The sequence below is a fragment of the Neomonachus schauinslandi genome, chromosome 10 (assembly GCF_002201575.2).
Source record: "Neomonachus schauinslandi chromosome 10, ASM220157v2, whole genome shotgun sequence".
In the NCBI taxonomy this organism is placed as follows: domain Eukaryota; kingdom Metazoa; phylum Chordata; class Mammalia; order Carnivora; family Phocidae; genus Neomonachus; species Neomonachus schauinslandi.
Window position 1 is genome coordinate 111,252,192 of NC_058412.1, and position 19,704 is coordinate 111,271,895.

A 19,704-nucleotide genomic window follows, 5' to 3' on the forward strand; every position below is an offset into this window, starting at 1 on the left:
CTGTCACCTCTGTCCCCATCTCTATCTCCTCTGTCCCCATCTCTATCCCTCTGTCCCCCACCTCTGTCCCCCATCTTTATCTCCTCTGTCCCCTCATCTCTGTCACCTCTGTCCCCATCTCTATCACCTCTGTCCCACCATCTTCTCATTTGCTCCCCACACTTCTCCCCCTAGCACAGTGAGCTTCATCTCCAACCCCATAACCTCCAACAACCCCATCAAGTCTTTACCTCTATGAGGGACAGGGTCTTGAGCTCTGAAACCTCAAAGTCTCTATCAACCCCAACTGGCCTGCAGTCTGCCCAGACCTCCTTCTGCCCCAGCGAGGACAGTCCGGGAATTCTTGCAGCCCTCAGTCTCCTCTCCCACCCTCACAACCCTCTCTCCCAATGGCCAGGATGGCTCCAGATCAACCAAGGAGGATAAGGACAAAGAGCAATCTCCCAGGCTGGCCCAGCAGGGCTCCCTGCCACCAGCTGCCCGGCTCCCAGCCCCTCTGGCTGACCACAGTAAGGAACGGATCTCCTCAACCATCCCTGCCTCCTCTCTGGCCTCCTCCAGGACCTTGACCTAGGGATCGAGAGACCCAGGATGAGGTGGTGCCTGACAGCTGCCCCTCCTTCCCTAGGGTACCAGGTGCAGGACCCTACACGCCACTGGAGCCCCTTGCCCTCTGAGGACTTCGGCAACCCTGGTAAGGAATCTCAAGGCCCTCCCCTCTGATTAGTGTGCAGAACTGGGGAGAGCCAGGGGTTGGGGCCAGCTAGCCTTTGTCTTTCCCCCAAAGCACCCAGTCCCAATAACAAAAGCTAACATTCATTGAGGGCTTAGTTTATGCCAGGCATCTTTCGAAGCTCTCCCCGCAGCCTGGTGAGATAGATACTGCCATCATGCCCACTTTACAGAGACAGAAACCCAAGGCCGAGGTTAAGAACCTGGCCCCAAATCACACGGTTAGTAGCCCTGGGAAAGTTACTAGCGGGTCACAGCTCCTAAGTGGCAGTGAGACATCAGAATCCAAGGGCCTGACTGCAGAGCCCCCAGCCCTAACTGCTGAGCATCGTGCTGGCCCCTCACATGGAGCCTACTGTGTTGTTGTTGTTGTTTCTATCAGCATTAAAATATTTGCTGGGCAGGAGCTCCTAGAATCCCAGAGGTTAGGACTGGAAGGGCCCTAGTGTCACACCCCAATTGTACAGATGGCCCCAGATCCTATCCTTTTGACCATGGAGCTCAACTACCAGTTCATTTATACTGGAAGCTACTGCCATTTACTACTACTAGAGTTATTATTTCTCCGGAGGGAGCACCCCAAATTCCCGACGTGGGGGCAGGCAGGACCTGGGGCTGGGGGGTGGTCAGTGCTGGGGCCGCCAACGCCCCGCAGATTGCTAGCTGCACGTGCGGCTGTTCTACGGCGCGAAGCTGGTGCGTGAAGCCACCGCGCGCACGGCCGGGGCTGCCGCCTGAGTCCCCGGGCGGCCCCCGCGGCCGAGCGCCTGCTGGGGCCGCCGCCGCGCCTCGCGCAGGTCCGCTTCCCGGAGCCCGGCGCCCGCGAGCTGCAGCGCTTGGGGCGGCACCCGGGGCGGGGCGTGTTCGCCGAGCGCCTGTGCCGGGGCCGCGGGTACCCGCCGGGCCCGCTCCGCCCGCACCGCGCGCCGCCTGACAAGCTGGAGCGCGGGCGCACCTGCCAACTGCTCGACACGCGCCGCTTCCTCGAGGGTAGGAGCGCGACGGCCGGGCCGCTGGCGGCGTGGGACAGAGTGGCTGGGCACGAGGGGCGTGGGCAAAGGCACGGGAGCAGGGGAGAGTGGGCACATGAGATGTGAGCACGGGGGGTGGGGGATGGGCTTATGCATTCTGGGTTTGGGGTGGACGTTGAAACAAAGGACGTGACGCACGAGCACCAGGAGTGGGAACGAATGTGGGCATCGGGGGACCTGGGCACAGATAGAGACATAGGTTATGGGGAGTGTAGGCCCGGGGCAGGCTTGGAGCATTGGGTGTGGGACATGAGCATAAGACTTGGGCACGTGTATTGGCATAGGGCGCTAAGCGTAGGCTGGGCATTAGGGCACTGGGCACTCAGTAGGCATAGGTGAATGGCAGTGGACATGGGCTGGGGGTGAAGGTGTGACGGTGAGCATAGGACCACAAGGCACAGGGGATGAGCACTGGAAGTGGGCACAGATGTGGGACATGAGACAGGTATAGGGATGTGGAAATGGGCATAGGGCATGGGCACACAATGGGGATGTGGCCTTATCGGACAGGGGCGTGGGATAGAAGCACAGGGTGGGCACCAGGTGGGACTCCTAAGCCCCCAGTCTTGGTGCCCATAGAATTGCGTGCCCACCTTCAGGATGGTCGCCAGGAGCCCGAGTACCAAATCCGTCTGTGCTTTGGCGAGGAGTACCCAGGGCCCCCAGACCAGCCCGAGGAGCGGCTCATCATGGCCCACGGGAGTCACCTCCCACTCCAGCGAAGAGCCACACCTTTCAGTCACCTCCAGCAGCCCCTTACCGACTCCCTCCAGTCCTCAGCTCCTAACCCGATGACCCTCTGGTCTGTAGGACCCTGCACATAAAGTGCCTGTGGGGTGGGGACTGTCACTGGGACTGTGACTTCCCACTGGAACATGCGGGGGGGGGGGGGGGCGGCGCGCTGAGAGAGTTGGTTCATTGCCCCTCCCACCCTCACAGGTGGAGTCAGTCTTCACCAGCGAGCTCTTCCTGCACTCAAGCACCACTAGGGTGGTATCCCAGCGGTGGCAGGTCCCCAGCCCAGCATCGCCGATGGCGTCACTCACCTGCTCACGCAGCTGAGTCAGCAGTAAAGGGTCACTTCCTCCTCTCCTACCATCCGAAGTCACCCGGCTCCCGCGAGTGCGGACCCCACCCCAGACCTGCCCGTGGACTTGGGGCTGCCCATCGCCCAGGTCAGTGGGGACGGCGGAAGCAGATCTGCGCCCTTCAACCTCTCCGTCGCAGAGATGCAGCCCTGGAGCGCGTGGGCGGACGGCACACAGCTGGGCCTGGGAAGTCAGGAGGAAACCAAACTCGACCTTGAGCTTCTGGAAACAGCAATTAGGGCAGAAACAAGACTTCATTTCTCGTTGGGAGCCCAACAGGTCTGTGGTGATATACCTGCGAGCCCGCTTTACCTGCAACTGATTCATTATAAGGTTTGCTTAAAGCTGGGTTTACCGATAATTAGATCCTCAGGGATTAGAGAGAAGCCAGACAGTAACAGAATTGCCTGGCCTCTAAGGGGCTCTGAGTTTCCAGACCCATCCTCCCACCTGCCACTAGTCTCTATTCTTATGTGGCCAAGGAGGGCTCCCACAGCAGAAAACTTGGCCTGAACTGGGGGCTTGGGGGTTGACAACTGAACCACCAGCACCAGTAGATACTGTGTTTGAAGGAATTCAGGCTGAGCCCCAAACACAGCCCTAGGGCAGAAGCTAATGTCCGAGGCTTTGCAAATTGCAAGTTGTAGGAAGTCCTTGAGAATTGGAAGGGAGCCCCTTCAACCATGAAGGCAACTTGCCTTGGCGGGAAATTCACTGTTTCCTGCCCCAGATATCAGACCTTGTTTCCCTTTTTGATTTCTGACTTTATAGAGATTCTCTTACAGATGGCAACATAATAAATCTCTGTTAGTGATACATTAATACCCCTCTTTTATGGTGGGGGAGAGCTGTATGCTTCGGCAAAGGACAGAAGTCAATCAGATCACTGTTTTTTATTTATTCAACAAATGTTGATTGAGCACCCACTCGGATTCCAGGCCAGTGCTGGACAAAACAGCACATCCCTGCTGTCTTGGGGTTCATAGCCTGTGTTCCAGTGGGGGTCCAGTGACTGTCCTGTCTCCCTGCTTCTCGCCTATAGAAAGGGTGGCGTTAAGGAGTTATAGAATACTAGATTCAAATCCCAACTTTGTGATTCACTAGCTGTGTGACCTCAGGCAAGTCACTTAAACTTTCTGAGGCGTAGATTCTGCATCTATTCAAAAGAAGCCATGAAGGGCTGTAGAGCAGGGTTGGTCCAAGGAGTAAATGCAGAGAGAGAAGGCAAGTTGTCAGGAAGCTGACATGGGGAGTGGCACACAGTAGGTGTCCTCTGACTTGGTTACTTATGGGTGGGAGAGCATGACAGGGAAGACCTGACTGCCCTAGGCTTCACTGGCCCAAGGCCCAAGGCTGCAGCTGATGGGTAGCCTCGGTTCAGAGTGACATTCCTGAGTCACATCCAAACCCCTACTCTGTGCTAGACTCTTGGAGGGTGCTGGATGCCGTGTAAGGGGGCCTGTTGCCTCCTCACCACAGTATGGACAGCTGAAGAGTCGCCAGCTCCAGTTTAGAGATGGGAAACTGAGGCTCGGCCAAAGTCAGGGACTTGCTTGAAAAGCCTCTTGGGAGGTGGTGGGGGAATGTCTCTGCCCAGATGGCTGTCCTCCCCACACCAGTCACTAGAGGGCGCCGGAGCTCAGCACACGCGGTTTGGCGGTTCTCACCACCTCCGTGGCGCCCGCCCCCAAACGCCCGGGAGCTAGTGTGACCCCAGGGGCTGCACCCTGCTGGGAGGAGAAAGTAGACCTCAGGCCTGGAAGAAGGAGGGGAGAAAAGGGGGAGCTAGAGGCGCGGATTTGAGGACCCCTGGGGCTTTTCCCACCCGGGATCCCCAGTTCTCCAGCTCAGCCCCTTTGAATCTGCCTAGTCTCTCTCCTCAGTGTGCCTCTCTCTGTCTCTCTGCCCTCGTCCCTTGTGTCTGTGCTGTGTCTCCCTCTGCATCTTCCTCTTTCACTCTCTCTCTGTACACTGATTTCTCTCAGTGATTCTTTCTCTGGGTGGTGTGTGCGTGTGCGCGGCTGGCTCTCTGTGTCTCTGTTCTCTCTGCCTTATCTTCGTCTCCCCGTGTGTGTCTCTGCCTCTGTCTCGCGGTGCGTGTCACTGTTTCTCTTGCTATGTCTCTACCTCTCTGTGTCTTTCTCTCTTTTGGTTTCTCTGTCTCTGTCTCGCTCGGTTGCCTGTGCTGTCCCTCGCAGCCACCACCACCCAGCACGTGGGGGCTGAGGGTCGCGGTGTCCTCCCTCCTATTTCCTCACCCCGGCAGCAGTGGCTCCCAGCTTCCCAGTGCTGGCCTCCGTGCCCGCCCCTCTCGGGCCTGGCGGCAGGGAGGGGGCTGAGGGAGGAAGGGAGGGCAGCCTGGTGGGCCCACCCCTTTTTGCCTTTCCAGGCTGGGAGGCTGGGCCAGTGGGCCTTTTAACTAGCCCGGGCAGGCTGTGCCGGACACCGGGCCTGGACGCCTGTGCCTGGCCCCTCCGTGGTCCCGGCAGCCGCCAGCCCCGGCCAGCATGCAGCAGCAGCCCCTACCCGGGCCCTTGGCCCCTGCGGCCGAGCCCACCAAGCCTCCCTACAGCTACATCGCTCTGATCGCCATGGCCATCCAGAGCTCACCAGGACAGCGGGCCACACTCAGTGGCATCTACCGCTACATCATGGGCCGCTTCGCCTTCTACCGCCACAACAGGCCCGGCTGGCAGAACAGCATCCGCCACAACCTGTCACTCAATGAGTGCTTCGTCAAGGTGCCCCGCGATGACCGCAAGCCGGGCAAGGGCAGCTACTGGACGCTGGACCCTGACTGCCACGACATGTTTGAGCACGGCAGCTTCCTGCGCCGACGCCGACGCTTCACCCGGAGAGCAGGTGCCGAGGGAACCAAGGGCCCTGCCAAGGCACGTCGTGGACCCCTCAGAGTGAGCAGCCCGGATCCAGGAGTCCCCGACGCCATGACTGGCAGGCCGTGCCCCTCCCCACCGGAGCTGCCCGAGCCCAAGGGCTTAAGCTTTGGGGGTCTGGTGGGGGCCTTGCCGGCTAGCATGTGCCCAGCAACCCCGGATGCCAGGCCCCGGCCGCCCACGGAGCCCAAAGAGATGCCCACACCTAAGCCTGCAGGCCCAGGGGAGCTCCCTGTGGCCCCCTCGTCTTCCCCGTGCCCAGCATTTGGCTTTCCTGCGGGCTTCTCTGAGGCCGAAGGTTTTAGCAAGGCCCCCACGCCCATCTTGACCCCAGAGGCAGGCATCGGGAGCAGCTACCCATGCCGGCTGCAGGCACTGAATTTCTGCATGGGGACTGATCCAGGCCTTGAGCACCTCTTGGCCTCAGCAGCCCCCTCTCCGGCACCACCCACCCCTCCAGCCTCACTCCGGGCGCCGCTTCCCCTGCCAGCTGACCCCAAGGAACCCTGGGTTGCAGGAAGTTTCCCTGTCCAGGGAGGCTCCAGCTACCCATTGGGGCTGACCCCCTGCCTATACCGGACACCAGGAATGTTCTTCTTTGAGTGAAGCCAGCCTGGCCTCAGGCAGTCCCTGCAGGTCCCCTGCCAACCACACCCTCCAGGCTGAGCCTGACTCAAGGATCTGGGGAGGTTTCAAGAGACCCAGGCCTGACAAGCCAACGACCGGGACAGGAAGCCAAGATTGGAGTAGTGAACACTCAGCCAGCATCGGCGCCTCTGGACAGACTTGAGGGAGAGGGGAGGCAGGGCCCCCCTTGGGATTTACTCTGTGGCTCTCAGGGCCAATAAAACCAGTGTGATGGATGAGGGTCAGCTTCCTGGATGGTTGGGGGCTGAGGGCCGGGACGCCTGGTTCTGTGTGCGGTGGCTGTGGTTGGGGGATTTCGGGGCAGGGGACCCTGGATGGAAATGTCCCATATGAGGCTTTCTCCTGCTGGGGACTTTCTCAGGGAGTTTCCCAGGAAGGTGGAGGAAGAGGGAGCAGGGAATAGGGAAGAGAGAAAAGGAGTGTAGCCAAGAGACACCCGGCAGGGGGTGAAGCTGGGCTGGCCTGAGGGGCTAATTCTCCAGCCCCAAGCTCTGTCACTCAGCACCCCCCTCCCCCATTACAAGTGGTCAGAATAACTGTGACCATTTGTGGCATTTATTCTGTCCTGGGCTTGTCTATATCCTTTCACCGAGCCCTGTGCAATTTGGAATGTTATCCCCATTTTACGGTGGTGGAAACTGAGGCTCAGAGAGTTTGGGGTCCAGATGGCAAATGAGTAGCTATACCCCCAGCCCCTGTCCCACAGTCTGAGTGAGGACACAGAGGTGGCACACAGGGTAGGAGCAGAGCTGGTGTCGACCGCCAGAGCGGGAGGGGCTTTTATGGAATCCTGGAACGCTATTACAAAAAAGGCACCCTGACCCCTTGCATAGGCAGGGAAACCGAGGCTCAAAAGGCAGGCACCAGGCCCCTTGTCTGCATTTCCCACATGAATGAGGGATCTCCCTGAGCCCCCAGCTCTCCAAAGGCCTCCTGATGACTCTTTAAGAAAGCATTTCTGTCTGCGGGGGAGTGGGTGGCTGTCCTGGGTACAGATCAGAAGCGACTGAGCCCTGACCTTTGGCCTCTTCTAGCCTCCCCACTTGGGCAGAAGCAGGAGAAATGGGTATACTCATGGCCCCTATCAGAGGAAGAGACTCAGGGACCTGAAACCTCCCTGTCCCCACACCCTCCAATACCCAGAGTTGCTGAGGCAAAGGGCTTCCTTCTGGAAGCCTTGGTACCCCCATCTGGATCCTGGGTAGAGGGAGAAAAGAAAGAGGCCAGGGATACTGGGGGCACCCCCTTTCTGGCATTTGGTGTAGGGGCCTGATGGGTCTCTCGTCCCACGAGGTGACACCCAAGGGGCTGGAGACCCCTTGGTTGGGCAGGCAGCCCAGTCCCTCCAGAGGCCCTCACTCAGGCAGGCAGCCGTGCTGATTTCAGTCTCTGCTGCTCCCTCCTCCCTCAGCAGGTCCCCTGGGGCCTGGGCGGAAGCGAGCCCGGCTGGACAGTCCCAACTGTCTGGTTCCCACAGACTCCAGAGCCGCCAGGATGGAGAGGGGACCTGCAGGGTCGGGGCTCACTGTGGCCGGAAGGGGTTGGGAAAATGCCTGGCCAGCTGTGGGGCCCCTCCCCACCATGCACGCCGGGCCCCCACCTGGAATCCATCTAGCAATGGAGAGAAGAAGAGAGGGTCTGTCCCGTCTCATCACAGGCAGGAAGCCTCATGGGCCAAGAGTAGAGCGAAGTTCTGTGTGAGTGGGGCGTGAGTGAGGAGAGGGGACGGAGATGCTTATGTGGGTTTGTTCCAAGGTGTGTGCCTGTGTGTGCGCGCGCGCGCGCGCGCGCGCGTGTGTGTGATGCACAGAGACAAACAGATAGTTACAGAGACAGGGACAAACAGATTCAGGGGGTAAGTGTTCTTTTTCAGTTGGGTCAGGGAAAGAGGCCTCTGCCGGGCAATGTTCCCTGTGGCGCATTCCTGTGGAGACCTGGTGACCCCAGTCCCTTCCCAGCCTGTGTCCTGAGCTTGTAGGAGGCTGGGGAGGCTGGCCTGACTAGGGAGCCCCCACCTCTGCATCCTGCTCCAGCCATCCTCTAAGGAGCTTAGCATCTGAACTGGGGTGGGGGCTTGGGGAAAAGGAAGTCACGTCCCCCGCTTTGCCCTGAGGAGACGTACCAAAAAGGATCAATCCCAGCTGGTGCACAGACTCAGCTATGGGCCAGAGCCCTCTCTCCATGTCCCTCTCTGACCCCCCAACATAGTCAAGAAGTGAAGACAAGTCCCCTCAGTCTCAATTCCCAAGCAGAGCAGGCACCCTGGGCTCAGTGCCTGCCTTGAACTCACTGTCTGAGCCTGGCTGAGTGCCCATCTCTCTGGGCCCTGATTTCACTCCCTTTGCCCAGCAGGGGTTGGGGAAAGGGCAGCCTGACTCTGAGTCTGGGTCCCAGGGGAGGGTCTGACATGGGGGACTGCCTGGAGGGGATCCCATCCCCAGAGGTGCTGGACCGGGAGGCCCAGACACCATGATCTCATGTTGCCCTCTGCTGGCTGCCCAGCCCGGGGACCCCACCCACTGGGCCTCCTGCCCTCACATTCTTTCCATGACCAACAGACGCCCTGTGGCTCCTGCCTGGCCACCCCCACCTGGAGGGGTGGACAGTGCTTAGCAGAGATTCAGAATGCCTAAGCCGGGCCAACCCAGAGAGAGTACCTCAGCACAGATGGACAGCCCAAGGCCAGAGAAGGCAAACAATGTGCCCAAGGTCACACAGCAAAGCAGGAGCAGGTAACCGCTCCGCTACCTTAACTATGCAGCCCTTAGAGGACAGGGGCTGTCCCATCTGCCTCTGCCTCAGGGACCCTCCTCCTCCCTGGAGGCTTGTCGCCTCCAGGAGGGGATCCCAGCCCCTCCAACTCGTCCCCAGCGGGTTAGCGTGGAAAAGCGCGCAGAGCTGCCTTGCAGAGTGGGCTAGATCAAATTCCAACATGGTAGAATCAGGGATATTTAAGAATATTCCAGAGTTTTTAATCACAGCAGCTTAGATTCTTGGAATATATCCTGGAATATCTCCTGCCCACTTTTTGAACCCCCTCTACACCAAGTACCAAGTCACGTGGGGCTCCAGGAAAGGGGAGCCTGCTGCCTTCAGAGGCGGCCCCTTCCCGCCCAGGTCTGGCAGCTCTGAAGCTTCACCTGCTGGTCCTCTGGTCTCTGCTCTCCCTGCCCCCAGGGAGGCCACCCCCACCCGCAGGGCTGGGCCTTCCTCAGACTCCTCCACCCTCCACATCTTATCTCCCTCTGCTCTCCCGCCCACCCGCTTCCTTCCCCGGTTTATGGCATTCCACTGCCCAGAGCTCAACACTCCCCACACCCAGACAGCGCCTGAGCCGGGGGCCTGGAGACCCTGGCCACTCTGAGGCAGCCACAGCGGTGAGGGAGAAGGGGGAGGCATGTCTGCCTGCAAAAAAGTGTATGGGACCTAGCAATCCAGTCTTCAGCCAAAACACCCTGTCCCGACGACACCCGGGTGATTCCCATCTGCCGGGGGCAGTAGGTACAGTGCTAAAAGCAGGAGCTCGGGAGCCCAGCTGCCTAGGTTCAGATCCCAGCTCTGTCACTTCCTAGCTGTGTGGCCTTGGGCAAGTTGCTTCCCCTCTCTGTGTTTTCCCCGTCTATAACATATGGACACTAACAGTGGGAGTCTATGGGGTTGTTGTGAGGATGACATGAGTTAATATTTGCAAAGTGCTTAGAACCCAGTCGGGCACAAGGAAACCGCAATGTGTTTAAATTTTTTAAAAAGTTGGGTCCCAGGGGCAGGTCCCCTTAACCTGATCTACTCCCCAGGAGAAGATGGGGGGATAGAGGGGAAGGGAAGACTGTTACAGAGACAGGCTTCGGGTTCAATTCCTGACATCTCCACTTCCTTGCCATGTGACCTTGAGCAAGTGGACTCACCTCTCTGAGTATCGCTTTCTTCATCTGTAAAATGGGGGTAATGTTGTCAATCCCCAGGACCGGTATGGGGGAAACCTCGTCCCACACACTGTGTGTACAATTCAGCCAACAAGAATGATATCAGAACATAAGACAGCCCCGCTGGGGGGCCTGGTACCCTCAGCCCAGTCGCTCTGCCCCTTCCTTTGCACGTGGCAAACCTCTGTCCCCGCACAGCCAGAGGGGCCCAATCCCTGTTCCTGCCCCACTGGTAACTGGGTGGTGACAGCGAGGCAGCTGGTGGGGCCAAAGGAAGTGGTTCCAGGCTAAAAACAGGCCAGAGGCCCATTTAGTCACACAGCCAGAATCCTGCCTGGTGGTGCCTGCCTCCTCCTGACCACAGCCCTCAGGGAGCCCTGATCTGTCTTGGATACAAATGAGAGGCTGACCCTCCTGCTCCTGAAGACAGCCAACTCCCTGGTGGTGCTGTTTCCACCTCTCGGCCCTTGCACTTGCTATCCCCTCCACCTGGAATGCTCCCTCCCTGCTGGCTGACTTCTCAACATCCAGAGGCCAAGTACCACCTGCTCAGAGAGCCTTCCTCACCCCCTTAATTGATTAGATGCTTCCAGATTAGTCTCCATCTCCTGCATCCTATTTGTTTCCTCCACCAGGCACCTACTGCAATGTGGGATTATGCATTTCAAGGCGTGTTCACTTTTTATTGTGTTTCTGACTTTGAATGCAAGCTTCAGGGAGCAAGGGTTGGTCTGCCCTATTCATTGTATCCACTTCCCTAACCCGGCAACCAGCACACAGAAGGCCCTTGATAAAGGTTTGCTGAGTGGATGAATGGAGTCATGGCCACCCACCCTTTCCATTCGCCATGGATTAAATCTCAGAGAAGCCCCCAGGAGCTCGGTGACCTACTCAGAGCAAAAGCCCAAGTTAGGGGCCCGGGCCGTCCAGCTTCGTCCCTGCTAGCCCTACCCTCACTCCAAACTGCCTTTGCACTTGCTCTTCCTTCTGCCTGGAACAGTCTTCTACTAACCCCCAGAGTACACTTTGATCTCTGTTCAAACTCTGTCCTCAGAGAAGCCCTCCCAGACTCTGCCCCCACCCACCCCACCAGCACATTCTAAATTCACTACTGCCTGGTCAGAGTTCTCCCACCTCAAATAAAGCTCCACAAGGCCAGAGACTTTTGTCTCCTGGCTGCTTGCCCCCCAGCACCTAGAATGCTCTCTGGAACACAGGAGGGTCTGGAGACATAGTTGTGGAACAAACAGAAGCTCAGCATCCTGGGCCACCTGTTCTATCCTTATCCCTCGTGTGACGCATTGTTCCCGCGAGGCAGGTATGATAATTACCCCCATTTTACAGACAGGAAACTGAGGCTCAGAGAGGGCAAATAAGTAGATTTGAACCCCGTTCTGTGTGACCTGAGCCCAGTCTCTGTCATGTGCCTGTCCCCCTCTCGTCCCCCCACTTCTCTCAACCGCTCAAGCAGACCTGGCCCAGCCTCCTTCTGGCCTCCCTGCCTCCAGCCTCTCTCTCTCACACTCACTGACCTCGCTGGTTTACAAGGGATCCCTGTAAACCACAGATCTGGCCATGTGCCTCCTTTGCTCAAAACCCTTCCATATCTCCCTATTGCCCCGATTCAGGCTGGCATTTGAGGCCCCTGCCAACTTCTCCAGACTGATTTCCTGCTTCATCATATGTAAAAGCCATACTGGGAGGCTCCAACACAAACTTGCTCTTAGCCACAGCCTTTGGACATGCGATCTCCTCTGCCTGGACCACTGTCCTTGTTCCATCTGGAAAAGGCCTGCCCCTCAACTGCTCTCAGCTTGGATGTCACTTCTGCCACGGGAGAAAAGAGAATAGGAGTTCGTGTCTTCTTCCATGTCTCTCCAGCTTCACCCTAACCCCCAAGCTCCCACCCGGTGGGGTTCCAGAGGGTGTGAGCTCCCTGAGGGTGGGGACCATGACTAATTCACCTCCGGGTTCTGGCTTGGGGCCAGGCCGAGAGCAGGGACTCTCCAAATAGCTGTGACATGATTGGGCCGTGTCAGAAGTCAGACCACCTTCTTTGCACCGTGACCCCACCATGTACTGGCTGGGGACTCAGGGACTTGTCCATAAACTCCCTGAGCCTCAGCTTCCTCATCTTAATGAAATCCCTAATGAAAATACCCACTCATAGGGTGGGGATAAAATGAGTTCATAAATGGAAATCACTTGCTACAGGGCCCGGTGCTCAGTAAATAACAGCCATGAATGTGCCAAAAGGAACAGGTTCTTGGGCAGCCGTGCAACTGGGAGCTTGGGGCAGGTAGGCACATCCTTCGGGACAGCCCTGGCTGCTGGACACCCTTGGGCCGCCCTGTCACTGGCCGAAGCTTTTCCCACCACTGCCCTGTTGGGTCCAAGGTGGCCAGTGGAATTCAAGGCCACTGGACGCAGACAGGAAGAGGCAGCGTCACCAGGCCCGGCGTAATCCAAACCAGATGCGGCCTCAGACCCATGGGGGTGGTCACTGTGGGCCTGGCCAAGGCCCAGAGGCAGGAAATAGTCTTGGAGGAACGCTTTCTGGGCTGGAACCCGCCTGGAGGAGCTGTCCCGTTGAGGGTGTTAACCCTTCTTAGCCCACAAGGGGGTGCCCAGGACACCGGGCAGGGGAAGCTGGTGGCACTGGCCCCACAAGGCACCACGCACCTTGCAGGGAAGATCGCAGTGTGGTCATTGTAACGGGCACCATGCAGAAGGGGCCCACAACCAAGCACCGCGGTGGGTAGGGCACACCAGGCAAGGGGCAGGGGATGCTCCCAGCCTGGTACCCGGGACTTGAAGAAACACAGCCCAGAGCCTTGGCCCAAAAAGCCATGGATTCACTCCCTCCATCAGGATGGCTCCTCGGGTGAAAAGCTTTTTACTGAAAGGCCCCTGGGGATGGGAGTTCTAGTGATGGTAGTGGGGCCGGGGCCCAGGCCTTTGAAGAGGCAGAAACTCAGCCTCACCGTGACTTTTTCCCGCGTGTGTTCTGTGGCCCTTGGAAGGAACAAATCTCTCTGAACCCCCATTTCATCACCCATATTGTCGGGTCTATATCCTTTACCTCCAGGGACCAGGGGAGGCCAAAGGAGGCCCCTGATAAACCAAAAAGAGCCTTTCAAGATGCACTCCTGGGAGGTGATAGGACAGAAGCAGTGATCAGGCCTATTCCATGGTTCTGGGTGGGCTTCCTTCCTAGGAAAGGTTAATTTGCTGTGTGGCCACGGGCAAGTTACCTTCCCTCTCAGAACCTGTTTCCTCATCTGTGAAATAGGGCGAATGAGCTCCCTATCCCATCTTGTGACTTTCACGAAGGCCTAGGAGTGACAGCGGAGAGCAGAGCCGAGGTTGTCATTTGCATATTATGGAGGAGGAAATTGAGACCTGTGCTGAGAGTCAGGGGTCCTGGGTTCTAGTCCCAGCTGTTGCTCTCTGCTGAGGGGCCTTCCTCATTTTGGCCTCGGTTTCCCCAGCTGGATCCAGGCCCTGGATCTCTGCTGTGGCTGGACCTCATTTCCTCACCCCCCCCTCCCCTCCCCACGGCTGTGACTCATCCCTCATCATCACGCTGTGTGGCCGAGGCTCGGCCTGGGTGGGGGCCAGCAGTGCTGAGAGAACTCAGAGGAAACCACAGGCCTGGCCCAGCTGGCAGGTGCCGAGCGGGCGGACAGGCGGGCAAGCGGGCAGGGATCCACGGCCAGGGGGACCCTTGTCTGTAAGCACAAGTCCCACCAAGAACCCCAACCCAGGTTCCCCAGGCCCCCCAAACCCTGAGTGTAAGACCCACCGGGCTGAGACCCCAAAGTCTGCCCCAGCTCACTCCATGTGGCACCTGCTGCAGAGGGAGGCTGCACCCACCTGCTGGTACAGGGCAGGGGTGAGGGTGACAACCCCAGCCCTGTCCTCCAGGCCAGTATTCATGGAGTCAGGGGAGGTAGGCATGAACAGGGTCCTGGTCTGTGGTCAAGTCCAAGATTTCTCAAGAGGCGGGTGGTGCAGCACTTAAGAGCGGGGGCTCTGGGCCCATACTGTCCGGGTACCAGTCCTGGCTCGGCCTTCGACTTGCTGTGCGACCCTAAGCAAGGGGCTTAACCTCCCTGAGGCTTGGTTTGCGCATCTGAGAAATGGGCCTAGCCCCATGCCTGCTGAGCAGTCAACGTGATCATGAACACGTGGAGCTGGAGCAGGGCTGGTACCCAGCACGCGCCATGCACGAGAACGGCTGTCGCTGCCGCACCTGCTGGAACCCATTCACCCCAAGCAGGCAGACCAGCTGCCCCAGTGAGGCCAGTCCCACTTCTGACTCAGTTGTCCTCACAGCCAGAAAGGCTGTGCCCTCTTCGGGTCAAGCTCTCCCGCCCTCTGGGCTGCCCTCTGCAGCAGATGGAGCCCCCTCCCCCACACTGCAGGCCCCGGGCTGGAAAGAGCAGAGAACAGCTCTCTCCCCCAAGGCCTCTGGGGAGACCCCCGTCACTGCAGGTCCAGCAAAGGCGCCACAGGCCTGCCCAAACCTCTGGCTCCTCCTGGAGACTCTGCTTTCTGCTGACACCTTCTTCTGCGGAGAAGCAGGGTGGGCTCGTGCCCAGAGCCTTGCTCTGGGAGACCAGAGTTCAAGCTCCAGCTTCTGACTTGTTGAAGAGCCTTCAAGTTCCTTCCCCTCTCTAAGCCTCAGTTTCCGCCCCCGCACCCCCGCATAAAATAGAAATAATAATAAGGTCCACCTCATAAGCTTGCTGTGAGGGATGAGTTAATACCCGTACAGGCACTTAAATGGAGCCTTGCCACCCAGTAAGCGCCCAGTACCTGTTGGATGGTGCTGTGACAGAGGAGCAAACTGAGGCCCAAAGCGGGGAAGCCGCTTGTCCAGAGCCTGGGCTGGGCAGCCTGGCTCCTGAGGCTGCACCGGGGGCCACCACGCCGCGCCCTGAAGGGCCCCTCGAGGGCCCGGCCCACAGCAGCGCTCGGCGAACGGTGGTCATCTCTGACCTCACCCAAGTGCATGCACACACCCAGGGAAGGAAGCCACATCCAACCTGTACATTTATTTACAAGGCACAAGCTGAGAGCAGGTGGGGGACTGCCCGATGGCTTTCCCACTCCTCCTGGGCCTGCTGACCCCATCATCCGAAGCCATGGGTGACCCTGGGGGTGAGGGCCCCGAGTGGCTGGGCTGGGCCCGCCTGGCCCTCAGGCAAGCTCAGGGGTGGTCTCCCTGTCCCCCAGGCCTCTCCCCTCCCCCTCTGCCAGGCCTGGGCTGGGTGTCCTTCTCTCACACAGAGTTCCTGTGTGTTGGTGGTCGTCAGGAAGGTGGGCGGGGGCCGGGCCGGGCCAGATGGTGTGTACTCGGCCTTATCTGTTGGGAGTGGGGAGGAGGGCGGGGGCATGGAGGTCCTCTTTCACAAAGCCTGCTCTGTCTCCCCTGGCAGCTGGGCCTCAGGAATTGGCCTTGCTACCTTCCTGCCCCACCAAGGGCCTCCCATCCACAACTGCAGAAGCCCCGCATGCTGGGACCCCCAGCCTTCCCGTTCCAGCTAGGAGCAAGCCCAAGCCAGGGATGCCCCAGGTGAGGCCAAGCAGGGGTCACCAGGGCAGCAATTCCAAGAGGGGGAGCCAGGGAGGGAACAACAGGGCCTGTGGCATCTGGGCTGTGGCTGACGGGGCCGGGGCCCTGTCTGGGGAGGCATTAGCAGGATCGATTCAGGCCACATCTGAGGCGGCTCACGTCGGGGAAGCAGTCACTGCGCGGGGTCGTGGGGAGCCCCGAGCCTCCCAGCCTGGCGCAGCCTTGTCCTAGCCAGCCCACCCTGGGGATCTGGCCTGTCTGCTCTGGCCTTCTGGGCTGTGTGGCCTCAGCCCCGGCCACCGAGCGGCTGTGTCCAGGCCTCAGCCGCTCCTGGGGCTCAGACCCCCAGAGCCATGAGTGCCCCCGAGCTGCTGATCTTCTTGAAGCGGTTTGCAGCACTGACAGCAATGAAGTTTTTCTGGGGAACGAGGGAGAAGGATCCCAGTCAGCCTCGGGGCAGAGGAGAAACTGGCACCGCAGAGCGGCTCCTAAGACCGCCTTCATTCCCCAAAGGCCAGAGGCTAGAGAGGGTGCAGTACCCAGAATGGCCGCAGGAGGTGCCATGATACCATATCTTCCAGGACCCCTTCCTTCATTCAACAGGTAGGGCAGCCAGACCTGAGCACCTCTCTGCTCTAGATGCTCCAATGGTTCTTATTTCGTTCCAGTGGTTCTTATTTCGCTCCAACTAAAATGTAAGCCCCTTGCCATGGCCAATGAGTCCCTCCACCCCCTGCTTCCCATTCCTCTCTGCCTTCATCTCCCTTCACCCCTTGCTCATCCCACTCCAGCCTTACTGGCCTCCTAGCTGTTCCTCATGCTTGCCAACCACGCTTGTGCCTCAGGGCCTTTGCACTGGCTGTTCCCTCTTCCTGGAACACTCTTCTTCCCAGTACCAGCATGGCTCACTCCTCACCTCCGTCAGGTTTTTTGTTCACATGTTCCTTCTCAGTGAGCCCTTCCTGACTACCCTACTTAGAAGTGCAACCTCTCGCCTGGCACTCCTAACCATCCTTACTTTTTTCTAGAGCCCTTCCTTAACCCCTTCTAATAACTCCCCACCCTCTATCTAAAGTAAGTCCACAAAGACTAAAATCCTTGTCTCTTTTGTCCACTGGTATACTCCTGGTGCCTAAAAGTAGTAGATGCTCAATAAATATTTGTAAAATGAAGGGAAGGGGCCTGTAATGGGGTCAGAGATCTTTTCCTGAGCCCGAGCTTCAAATGGACACCCCTCCCCAGGGTGGAGGTGGTGGGTGGAGGGTCACTGCTCCAGGACAGGAACCAGAACAAAGAGATAAAAGCCAACCCTGTTTTCCAGACAGGGCTAGGCCTGGTCCATAGAAGCTGCCAAGGCAGGGCTGGTGGGGCCTGGGATCTGCCAGGAGCTCTTCCCGCCTGCAGCCCCTCCCACCTCCCCACCCGCCCAGTGGTACCTTCCAGCGCCTCTTCATGAGGTATTTCTTAAGCAAGATCTGGGACTTAAGGCGTCGGTTACAGCGCTTGGCTTTCTCTGCCAGGTTGTTGAGCCAGGGGTGGGCAAGACACTGGGCAGCGCTCATCCGGGCCCTGTGGGAGGGAGCAGTGTGGTGAGGGCGGGCGGCACGCCTGTGAAGCACCGGAACCCGGCCGGCCCCGGCCTTCTTCCTGCCCTGCCCGTGCACAGGCACACACGCACGCGCACGCACACACACGTACACACACATATGCACACACACAGACACACACACACACACACACACTGGGCTTGCACACACGGGGGCTGTGTCCTCATGTGAGCCTCACGTCTGGTCCTTGACAAGGAGGCTGGAGACGAAGTCTTTGGCCTCGTCGGACACAGCCTCAAAGGTTTCGCCGTCAAAGCTCCAGTCGGCGCAGAGGACGTTGTTCAGGGTCTCTGTGTCATCGTCTCCCAGGAAGGGCGAGAGGCCGCTCAGCCTGGAGAGATGGGGTGTCAGGGAGCAGGAAGGGGAGATGGGAGATACTGAGTCACCTTTGGGGGCTCAAGGGTTGGAGGCAGATCCTGGGAGGCAGCACCATGTGCTGAAAAGAGCCCCGGCCTCCTGAGGGGGACAGACCCGGGTTTGAGTCTGGCTGGGTGACCTTGGGCAAGTCAGTTCCCCTCTCTGAGCCTCACTCTTCTCATCTGTAAAATGGACATAATCATCCCAGCTTCCCAGGGTTACAGTGAAGAAGAGGAATGATGAGTGTACAAAAAAATGTCTGCTGCCCCCTGCGCCCACCCTGGGTCATCAAGGATCTGCTGTCCAGGAACCTGGACTAGGACACTGTGCCTTTAGGGGCCTTCATTTCTCCATCTACAAAATGGGTACAAAGTTCCCCTTTCCTGGTTCCCCCTAGCACACCCAAAAACCCTGACCGAGGGAGTGCGGAGGTAGAACCCACCTCACCAGGACCCCAAGGCCAATTTTGGCCTCAGCTGCCCACCCATGTGCCCCAACCCCATAGATACCACACTCCCTCAGGACTCACAGCATATAGGTGATGACCCCCATACTCCACATGTCTGTCTTATCGGAGATTTGGTCATAATTCACCACCTCAGGTGACAGAAACTCTGGGGTCCCAAAATTCACCTTCAGCTTCTCATTGGGATTATACCTGGGAGTGAGAGCACGAGCTCAGAGCGCAGCCCCCAGCCCATTCCCCGCACCCTCTGCTCTTCCCCTGTCCCCCGCCCACCTCAGAGGCTTGCCCTGCCCTCCCCACCCACCAAGGGGGTACCTCCGTGCCAGGCCAAAGTCAATGATCTTCACCAAATGGCCCGTGGTGTTGACGCACAGGATGTTCTCTGGCTGAGGAGAAGGGGGTGGCCTGGATTGACCTCTGACCCAGCTCACCCTGCCTCCCCACCCAGGTCCACCCAGGGCCCAGGCTCTCTGGACCAGAGCCCCAGGCTGCCAGAATGGGCAGCCCGTCAGAGACCCCCGGACCTGCCTGCTCCAGGCACAGATGAGGACCCTGAAGCCCTGCGAAGGACGGACTTCCAGGGCAGGGACTGTCCTCTCCCGGCCTCCTTGTCCCCCCGACCCCGCCGGTGTCTAACTAAGGCACCGAGTAAGTGCTCAGCTAAGGCTCCTGGGAATCGTGTGGCCCCAGCACAGATGAGTGTATGAATGACTTTCCTGTGAGGCCAATCCCTCCCTGCTCTGGGCCTCCATTTCCTCCTCACGTGACACGAGGACACAAGGACACAGGACTAATCTGAGGTTGCAAGGCAGAAGCATTTTAAGTAGTTAACAACGGTTAAAAGGCCGGAGACTTCACACAAAAACCCTGCTTTCCTGATCTTCGACACCTCCTGAAACCCCAGAAGCCCTAGCCATGTGGCCACACCTGATGTGTGTGGCCACTGCCCCCTGAGCCGGGCGCTCGGCCACCAGTTCCCCGGGGTCTCTGCCGCCCCAGGCCGGGCCCTTGTGATTCATCGGGGCCCCGTGGGCATTTGATTCGAGGGCCCCGACAACGTGCATTCAGAAAGTGCTTTTGGAACGGATGCAACCACTAACGGCCTTCACAGCTCAACCTGGGTGTTCCAGCAAAACAGGGAAAAGAAAAGAAAGGTCCCAGGGTACGATCTTTTGGGGGTGCGAGACAGACTCAGACCTCCTTCTGGAGGACACAAGACTTCCCGAGGAGCCCTGGGAAGGGCCTTCAGGCCGTGGTTCACCCAACTTACTTGACCGTGAGACCCCTTTTCGATGAGAAACTTACTGCTACCCTAAAAAACACATTTTAGGGGCGCCTGGGTGGCTCAGTTGGTTAAGCGACTGCCTTCGGCTCAGG

The 19,704-nt window shown here is 58.7% G+C and overlaps 3 protein-coding genes across 3 annotated transcripts in view; 2 read left to right on the forward strand and 1 right to left on the reverse strand.

Moving 5' to 3' along the window:
• The window catches only part of LOC110579430 (interferon regulatory factor 4-like), a 9,443-nt gene extending 6,856 nt beyond the window's left edge, over positions 1-2,587 (forward strand). The window contains 5 exon segments of the mRNA XM_044919035.1: positions 629-726; positions 867-870; positions 1,396-1,453; positions 1,456-1,722; positions 2,343-2,587. Coding sequence (XP_044774970.1) covers positions 629-726; positions 867-870; positions 1,396-1,453; positions 1,456-1,722; positions 2,343-2,587 — 672 coding nt within the window.
• Positions 2,588-5,310: 2,723 nt separating this feature from the next.
• FOXS1 (forkhead box S1) lies at positions 5,311-6,602 on the forward strand. Its single transcript, XM_021689212.1, has one exon. It carries the CDS (start codon positions 5,359-5,361, stop codon positions 6,349-6,351), a length of 993 nt encoding a protein of 330 aa, XP_021544887.1. The 5' UTR covers positions 5,311-5,358; the 3' UTR covers positions 6,352-6,602.
• Positions 6,603-16,234: 9,632 nt separating this feature from the next.
• Positions 16,235-19,704, reverse strand: part of MYLK2 (myosin light chain kinase 2) — a 12,215-nt gene continuing 8,745 nt past the window's right edge. Inside the window, exons 9-13 of the mRNA XM_021689125.1 lie at positions 18,643-18,713; positions 18,391-18,519; positions 17,683-17,835; positions 17,334-17,466; positions 16,235-16,315 (exon numbers count right to left, since the gene is read on the reverse strand). Of these exons, the coding sequence (XP_021544800.1) occupies positions 16,235-16,315; positions 17,334-17,466; positions 17,683-17,835; positions 18,391-18,519; positions 18,643-18,713 (567 nt within the window). The remainder of the gene's footprint in view (positions 16,316-17,333; positions 17,467-17,682; positions 17,836-18,390; positions 18,520-18,642; positions 18,714-19,704) is intronic.

Coding starts and splice junctions, on each gene's coding strand:
- FOXS1 (XM_021689212.1), top strand. CDS start 5,359: ATGCAGCAGCAGCCCCTACCCGGGCCCTTGGCCCCTGCGGCCGAGCCC.